This window comes from Pinus tabuliformis, chromosome 3_2 (genome assembly GCF_031772625.1).
Source record: "Pinus tabuliformis cultivar Carrire ecotype Pingquan chromosome 3_2, CPIR1, whole genome shotgun sequence".
Taxonomy (NCBI): Eukaryota; Viridiplantae; Streptophyta; class Pinopsida; order Pinales; family Pinaceae; genus Pinus; species Pinus tabuliformis.
The window spans coordinates 354,324,461-354,334,171 of NC_142302.1; the positions used below are offsets into that span (position 1 = coordinate 354,324,461).

Below are 9,711 nucleotides of genomic sequence, written 5' to 3' on the forward strand. Positions count from 1 at the left end.
GTTTATTGATGATTTCTTCTGTAAAATTTGGGTCTTTATGCTAAAAAGGAAAGCTGATGTATTCAATGTCTTTAAACAATTTAAAGCAATGGTAGAGAAAAGAACGGGCAAATCAACTAAATGTTTAAGAAGTGACAATGGTGGTGAATTCACTTTAATAAAATTTGAACAATACTGTAAGGATGAAGGAATTATTAGACAGAAAGCTGTTGTTTATACTCCTCAACAAAATGTTGTTGCTGAACGTATGAATCAGACTCTTATGGAAAGAGCCAGAAGCATGATCAACAATGCTAACTTGCAAAAGGAGTTGTGGGAAGAAGCAGTATTCACTACTTGTTATTTAGTTAACAGATCACCTTCAGTAGCAATTAATTGTAATGAAGAGGTTTGGACAGGTCAGTCTTGTGATTATTCACATTTAAGGATATTTGGTTGTGATGCTTATTCTCTTATTCCTAAAAATCAACGTTCAAAATTAGATCCAAAGTTGAAATGTTATGTCTTTGTTGGGTATGACTATGCAGTGAAAGGATACAGGTTGTGGGATCCTACATCGCTAAAAATAGTCATTAGTAGAGATGTATCATTTGATGAGTCTTCTCTTTTAAAATCAAATGTTGAAAGAATTGAACAGGAACAGGTATGGCCAAATCAACAAATTCAGTTGAAGACTATACCTTTTGATGACAGTCAAGAGAAAGAAAATACTTTTGGAGAAAAAGTTGTTGAAGATGCGAAGGAAGCTGTTGAAGTTTCTGAACAGTTCAACAACCAGTGACTCGAAGAAGGTCTACAAGGGAAAAAAAAACTCCCAAAAGGTATGAAGATTCTGCTTCATCTTTTGCTTTGATTACTAAAGATGGGGAACCTTCTTGTTATCAGGAAGCAGTAGATGATATAGATAGCGAAAAATGGAAAAAGGCTATGGAAGAAGAAATGGATTCCTTAGCCAAGAACAATACCTGGAATCTTGTAGAACTTCCTGAAGGGAGAAGTGTTGTTGGATGCAAATGGGTCTTCAAACTGAAACAGAAAGTTGATGGAAGTATTGAAAGGTATAAGGCGAGATTGGTAGCAAAAGGGTATTCTCAGGTTGAAGGTATCGACTTTCATGAGATTTTTTCACCAGTTGTAAAACTTGTTTCTATTCGTACTGTCTTGGCACTAACTCCATTACTTAACCTTGAGTTAGAATAGTTAGATGTTAAAACAACTTTTCTACATGGTGATTTGAATGAAGAGTTATATATAGAACAACCAGAAGGTTTTGTACGAGGTTGCAACAGAAGATTAGTTTGCAAGCTCAAGAAATCATTGTATGGTATGAGGCAGTGTCCCAGACAATGGTACAAGAAGTGAGACTCCTTCATGGTGAGCTATAACTTCATAAGAAGTGAGTATGATCATTATGTATACTTCAAATGTTTCAATGGCATATTCATTATCTTAGCTTTGTATGTTGACGATATGCTTATTGCAAGAAAAAGCATGGAATAGATCAACAGGTTAAAGGCTCATCTCTCTAGGACGTTTGATATGAAAGATCTTGGAGCAGCAAAACATATCTTGGGCATGGAGATACACAGAGACAGAAAAATGGTAAGCTTTGGTTATCACAGTAGAAGTATGTGGAGAAAGTACTTGAAAAGTTTTGTATAAACAATGTGAAACCTGTTAATGTTCCATTAGCTTCCCATTTTAAGCTTTCTTCGGTTTTGAGTCCTATAACTGATGAAGAAAAGCAGTATATGTCTCATGTACCATATGCAAATGTTGTAGGCAACTTAATGTATGTGATGGTATCTACAAGACCTGACATTTCACATGCAATTAGAGTTGTCAGCATGTTCATGGCAAATCCAGGTGAAGAACATTGGCGAGCAGTGAAATGGGTGCTTCAATATCTACAAGAGGCACAAGTGACCATTGCGTCATCTTTAGTGGTAGTGAAGGATCAGTCTGCGGATATGTAGATGCTGATTATGCAAGTGATTTGAAAAAAAGAAGATCTACTACAGGTTATGTCTTCACTCTTATAGGTGGAGCAATTAGTTGGATGTCAAAGCTTCAAGAAATAGTTGCATTGTCCACTACCAAAGTAGAATATATAGCTGCTTCAGATGTCAGTAAAGAAGCAATCTGGTTAAAGGGTTTACTTGATGAGATTGGAAGGACATAGGAGAAAGTGAATGTACTTTGTGATAGTCAAAGTGCTATTCATTTGGCTACAAATCCTGCTTATCACAGCAGAACCAAGCACATTGATGTAAGGTATCATTTTCTGAGACGTGATCAATGGCGGAAAATTAGCTCTTCAAAAGGTCCATACGCGAGAGAATTGTGCAGATATATTCACAAAGCCAGTTACAGTAGAGACGCTGCGATGGTGTTTAGCTTCTCTTGGTTTGCAGAAAAGATGATGAATGGGCATGGGCAAGGGATTAGGAAATTTGTTGTCAAGGTGGAGTTTGTTGGAAGTTTGACAACTAATTATGTAAATTTGGGTAAAATGTATTAATTATTAACAAGTTAGTTTTATACCGAAACATCGGTTATGTAACTAAGGAGGCTCATATAAAACTGATGAATGCCCGAACTATTGTATGGAGAATCAATTTATTGGTTGAATAGAGATTCCAATCCCTTGCCCCGTGGATGTTTCCTTGACATCTTGTCAAGGTTTTACCACGTAACTCCTGTGTTATTACATGTGTGTGTGCATTCAATTTTCCAGTGAGTTACCTTCTTTCTTGGTTAGTTTATAACTGTAAATGCTAACTCATCTAACAACACATGACTATAGGGTTAGGTAGCGATAACGCTTAATCCAAATTTTCTCTCTAGAAACACTCGATTCTCTACCTTCTTTGTTTCCTTCTTGTACTTTTCCATTCTTATGGAGAAGATTTAAATTTTCTCTTATATTCTGGCAACTTATAAGCTATTCCTTGTGAAAAGGGAATGGAAGTGTCTACGAAGGCGGAGGAATTGCCAGGCTAAAAGTGGTCGGGCAAAAAAATTTCAAAAAATCTTGCACCAGCAGTGTTTGAATCATGTTTTTGATGGTGTTTGAATCATGTTTTTATAGTGGAAATGGTTCAGCACCATCAAAAACTTATGGAGTACCCAAAATCTTGAAGTTTGACAGCTGTAACCTGGATTTACAAAAATCCTTACCTGATTTCATGAAAATCTTGCCGGAATTTCCATGATTTTCAAGGCAAAAAAGCAGTCTGAAAATTTGACTCCCCTCATCATGGCTGCACACTAATCAATGATCTTGACTGCTCAAGCAAGTTCACATCTTTATTTAGAATTCTGGAAATCTGATAAACTAAGTGAATTCAACTATTTGACTTAGTTGTTTGACCTAACTGCTATCTATCAAATTTTCAAAATATTCTAAAACCTAATTTCACTACTATTTATCAAATTTTCAGAATATTCTAAAACCTAACTACCCATGGCCTAAAGACTTAGGCCAGTTTTCAAAAACATGAAACTAACCATTTAACAAAACAAAAAACAAAACCATCTAAACCTCTCATCAATCTCCATCCACCTTGCTCTGCAATCATTTCGAAATGCCACTTCCTAAGATGTTGCTCCAGAGATATGTTTCAGATAAAACTGATGACATTTTGAGGAGATCAGCTGTCTCAATTGTTACCTATACATCTGAGATTGACTCAGTTGATACCCATACATCTGAGATTGGCTTTAAGGAGCTCCATCGGTAACAGTTATCTCATCTGGTAACCCTAATTAAGATCCGTCTTATTGTTCACCAACGGCTCACCCATGCGCAATGCGGTTTTATTGTCATAAGTATAATCTTGCAGTCCTCAAAAGTAGAGAACATCTTATTCACATTTTCCACTGGTTGAAGTATTTGTCAATTTGAATACAAATTGTAGTACTATAAACATCAATTCTAAGTGCAGCCGTTTATTTGGAATTTGGTATATAATTTTTTTTTATAAGATTTTAATTTTTTTAATGTATAAAATGCTTTTTTAAAATGTATAAATGGAGAAATTACTCGATTATAATATATATATATTACATTTTGATTTTCAATCCATTTCTGTCGGGACAAATTCCATACCCATTTATTTGATGATTAGAATTATTAAACGATTAGAATTATTAAACAGTCATTTCTTCTTCGAAATTGTTTTTTAACGGTCATTGCTTCTTCGAAACTGCTCGTTGTTTTTCCAAATTTCGAATATAAAAGGTGATTCTTTCTGATCTCAAAGAATATTCTCAATTTCTGCTCTACCTGGATTATTACACCTGTTACAAGCTTTTATCAATTATTAATTTCCGTTTTGAATCGAAGTACAAAACACATATGGTGTTTCTTTTATTACATTTGGTGATAAAAGTTTTAGTGACATTTTAAATTTTTGTTATTTAAAATATATAAATAAATTTAATATTTTCAAAAATATTTTTATATTATACAAAACTCGAACTTATAATTTTAAAAAATCGTTAACAAATCTTAAACAAAATCTACTGAAAAATATCATAAAAATGATAAAAGAAATGTCAATCTGTTAGACGATACTCTTCTTTTCTCCAAAGTGTGATAGCTTCATAGTAACTCATTTTCTCGTGTCGTGGCTGCATAAATGTTGATTGGTTTTACAGTATTAATACTCCCAATTTCTGCACTACATCCAAGATTAATTTGACCCACGAGGTATTGCAACAATTGCCATTATTTTATTTCGTTTTCATGTTTGCATTTATAAATTTTAGTCATAGAGATTAATTTGACCAAGGAGGTATTTGAACGATGTTATTATTATTTCATTTCATTTTCATCTTGAATTTATAAATTTTCCTGTTAAAGGTTGATTTTCAATTTTCAATTATTTGTTAGTATTTATTTTAATTGAAAAATATAACCGTGGACGAACTGTAAAAATAACGTTATATTTGATCGACAGACCAACCGCAAAAAGCCCAGGAAACATATAGACGATAACGTTCTTGTCAAATTTATTTCAGGCTTCCTTGAAAACAGCAAAAAAGGCGTCCTCTACTCAACGGGAGAAACCGATTGATGGCGTAGAGCATCACGTAAAGTACTCTAGCAAACCAGTCAAGCTCAGAAGTGATTCTGATGGCGAGCAACTGAATTCAGAGCAGGCAGTGTCGAATGCTAAAAATCAGCAGCAGTGGTCTGGTACTTTCAGGGAAGATATCACACCTCAACCTACCGCAGAGCATTCTGCAACTGTGCCACTCAAAGATCTTAGGGCCTTGGAATGCAGCATTACTGATATCTTACGAGAAAGACAAAATGGTAAACTTTGTGCAAAAGAAAGTACCGGAGAATCCCCTGCAGCCTCAGATGGTACTGGTAATGTTTCGGAGTTATCAGGCATGGGAGACACCGTGTCTTCATTGAATGAGTCGCCTCTTGTTTATACGAAGAAACTCCAAATATTGGGAGGCAATGAATGTACACATCAAAATGCAGGCAACAGTGGAAATTGCAAATTGCAGGCAGAGGAGGGGTCATCGGAACATAGGGATCAAAATTTGCTTAAAAGGCAGTTTAAAGAATGTAATAATTACAGAGAAGTTTCCTCCATCAACCCTGAAAAGATGGGGGGATCTGATCACGAATTGAATGCACAGCATGGGAGTACTACCTGTTCAAAATCTAGTCTCATGCATTCCCTTGAAGATAACCCTCTCACAAAATCAAACATTTCTTCTCAGCATGAACCAGCTAAATTTAGAATTGATGTTGTCCATCAAACTGAGGAGGAGACGGGCCAGCACATCTACTCAACCCATAATTTGGAAGATGCCAATAACAGTTTGTGCCTGCAAGATGTGGACAGGCCAACAACCAACTCCAGGGCTTTGCCTTCTTTTGAAAATGAAAAACTAATATCAGAAACCACAAAAGTAACAGAGGGTCTCATAAACAATACCGGATTAAATCTCAATCAGAAGGTTTCTGCTATTCCCAGAGACTCCAAAGGGCGCTTCATTAGATCTGCGACAATGAATGGGGAAAAGGAAGGCGGGCTCTCATATTCTCGATGGAAACAAGCAGATAGACACAAGTGTATAAAGCGGTCAAAGAATTCTGTAAACGCTTCTGCAATACACAATGAAACCGATTTTTCTATGAATGCTGCCCTTTCCTATGCAAGAATTGGAAAATCCACTCCCACGGAAACATTTTTTCCTGTCTTCTCCAGCGATTATCCTGATGGGGGGAAATCCCTTTCAAAATATCAATCTGTTCCTGAATTAGATGGTGCTGTGGCAGGACAAGCGGCACCTTCATCTCTTGTACTTAATCATGTCGAAGCACCGTTATCTGAAAAAACACACGATCTAGCAAATTTCTTTATTCAAAAAAGATGCTCTGATTATGGTCATATAGGTTTGCCTCTGGATTCCCAAGGGGAACTCATCAAATATTTTCCTAACACTAGAGATAGTCATTATGATCTCTACCGGATTCAGAATTCTACAGCTGAGAATGACCCCTTTGTTACAGAATGTTCAAAGAGGCTTCCAGAATTCAATTTTGTAGAAAGCAGGAATGCCTCCAATAATATTTCTGAAGTTGAAAGGATACTTAAAATGCCTGGTGACTCTGTTCTGCGCAATTCTAAATGCCCATCCCTGCAGAATTACTCCATCCCCTGTAAACAAGCTGACTATCGGCACCTGTACTCTGTGTTTAAAACTAATCAGACAAAACATGAGAAGGCGGGGTTAGTACAATCTTCTTCACTTGATGAACTTCAGAGGGAATATATTGGAAATTCACAAGTTAGCACTTTCGGTTCATTACTTAGTAAAACAGATACAAGTTCAAGTCTGAATGTGTGTATGCCTTCAACTGTTGAGTCTGGATACAATGGAGAAGGGAAGCAAAAATCTTCAGTGTTTGAGAAAATTTATCCAGAAGTACAAAGCTTAAGAAAGGAGCGACCTGCCGCTCAACCTGTAATGAGGCTAATGGGACATAATTTTATTATTGGTGGTGAAATTGAAGCAGGAAACAACTTGAAGGACTATCCGCAGGGCAGTGACAATAAAACTCCAAGTACCTCAGAAGCCACACTGGACCTCTCTTCCTCAGACAAGTCAAACACAGTCCATAAGGGTCATTATACTGCTTGCAAAGAAGGCCAATTGTATTTTCCATGCTCGGAACCTAATACTTTGTTTCAACATTCCATCCGAAAAGAAAATATATCAGAATGTCCTCAGAATTACTGGAAGCAAATGGAATTTCTGGATACAACTTCTGCATGTCATACAGCTGAAAATCTGAGGAGATTGAATAGCAGTGTGCCTAAAATGAAGGGAAAGAGATTCCCAACAAGCTGTGTTCCTTCTGAACAGCCTCTGAGAGGTCAATTTTATTCTGAACCAACATGGACAGTAGCTTCTCTATTCGATAATCCTATGGCTAACACAGTTATTTCTCCTATCAACCAGCTGTCCTCCAACACAGCTGCCAATCAGGGAGACAAAATAGCATATAAATATTCCTGTAACTCTGTAACCTCTGAGTTGGGACAAACTGAGCGTTCAAGATCAGGTTGCAACCTCCATGGCACTTACTTCCAGAATACTCCCGAACATGTAAGAGATCCAGCAAGGCTCCACCAAAACCAAGTCTACAGCCAAAACCAAAGCTCAAGTTTAGTGCTACATGCTATTCCAAAACCGGTGTCTAGTGGTTGTGTACATCCTTCTACAGTTCGGGAGGCCACTAGTCATTCTGGTTCCCTTCCAATCCAATCAGACGCTCTCCAGTTATTACAATATCATTCTAAATGTAAGCCAAACTTGCCTCAGTGGTTTTTAAATGCACAGAAGCAAAAAGAAGCAATTGAAAGGACAAGCTATAACGAGAAACACTCTCATGCACCAGTACCCTCTTCAATGGAAATGAAATCTACAAAGCAATTTCCCTTTCCGGAGCCTCAACCTGCATTTACACGTGCCCTTGGTCATCCAACTTATTTTCAAACTGCATCTCCATCTCACTGCAAAACAACTACCTCCTCTGCAACTCTGACAGATTCTGCAGCCTGGACGATGAATGGGAGATACAATTCAATCGATTTAGTTGAGAGAGAAAGTATGAAATTACCCAAGAATATGACCAGAAATACCAGTGCAATTAGCCACGAGAAAGGAAATGTACCTGATATTGTAGATCTTGAGTCACCTGAGAGAAAATACCCCAGGGACGGAAGGACAGGCACCAGAAAAAAGTCTCTCCAAGAGACAACAGGATTGCATGGCAAAGGGCTTCTGCAAAAGCATGAAGGTTGTACACAAGGTACATCAAAGAAATGTGATTTGTATTTAACAGGGCAGAAGTTGCTCAAACGAAAGGGAGTCTTTCATCATGAAATCAATTCACCCAATTTAGCTGCCAATTATCTTAAGAGTAGAGAGATGCCTGAAAATGACTTCCTAGATGGAAAGGGTGCTGAAATCTGGAGAGTAACTGACAGTTCAATTCAAATTGCCATTGGCGAGGACAGTCGAGATAGGACGAACTGTTCCATCAAGAAGAATGCCAATGAGATTTTTTCTAATGCTTCCCTGCACTCCGGGGTGCCTCCAACATGCCGAGAGAATGGAGGAGCTTTCAGGAAAGCCAAAAATAATCTTATGGAAAGCCCCAAAAATAATCTTATGGAAAGCCAGTTTGGGACATCCAGAGTTGGGTTGCACGGCCCAAGTACAGAGGCCTCCCTCAAATTGGCGGAGCCAATGAAATTGAGTGGAGGTGCAAAGCACATACTGAAGCCTCCCTTTCAAAATGGGAGTGCAAAGCAGTCCTTGCCTGTACATTATACTCTACCGTTTGCTGAAACAACTGCTGAGGGAAGAGATAAATTTTCATGGTGCAAACAGATACAGTGACGAAAAATGAAGGCCACCACCTGGATCAAAACTGTTGAGGTGCGCGAGCGGCAATAACAAGTTGTGATGAATACTATCGATGGAGGATGCAGATTGCCTGTTTGAACGTGGTAATTGAGAAAATGATCACTAGTACTTGTGATTTCAATTCTGGCCAATAACAAATTCTTGTCATACAAGGAGCTCACTGAAAATAACAATCCTATTGAATATAGGTAAGAAATCCATTTAAAAATGGAACTAAAATTTCCATTTACAAGTACTTTTGGCTACTGATAGATTGAGATGATATACTTGTAACATTGCGGTTGCTGTATAGCCACAATAATTTGTTTATACTTCATCAATAATGCTGTTAGTTTATTATGAATATGGGTGAAGTGGTTAGAAGGCTTTAAATAAGTTTTTAATGTTATTAAATAAGTTTTTGATATTCATTTATATTTATCATCATTAAAGAAATTTAAAATCTTTAAATAAGTTTTTAATGTTATTAAATAAGTTTATGATATTCATTTATATTTATCATTATTAAAGAAATTTAAATTCTTTAATTTAGAGGGTATTATCCTGGTGTTAGCAATTTTAATCATATATATATATATATATATCCAGAAAATTGCAAAACATTTATACAGTTTGAGTGGGCCTAATGGTTAAGAGCATCTCTTTTCTTTCCTTTGAAGAGTTCATTGTTTCAAAACAAGGAGGTAGAGTATGTATACCTTTGTAAACTCAATAGTCAAGTTCTCTGCTATCAGGTGTTCTTTT

General features: G+C 36.8%; 1 protein-coding gene across 1 annotated transcript in view; it reads left to right on the forward strand.

The window, feature by feature from the left end:
- Positions 1–9,310, forward strand: part of LOC149180924 (uncharacterized) — a 67,137-nt gene extending 57,827 nt beyond the window's left edge. Inside the window, exon 4 of the mRNA XM_089416390.1 lies at positions 5,026–9,310. Coding sequence (XP_089272516.1) covers positions 5,026–8,940 — 3,915 coding nt within the window. The 3' untranslated portion in view covers positions 8,941–9,310. The remainder of the gene's footprint in view (positions 1–5,025) is intronic.
- The last annotated feature ends 401 nt before the right edge of the window (positions 9,311–9,711 follow it).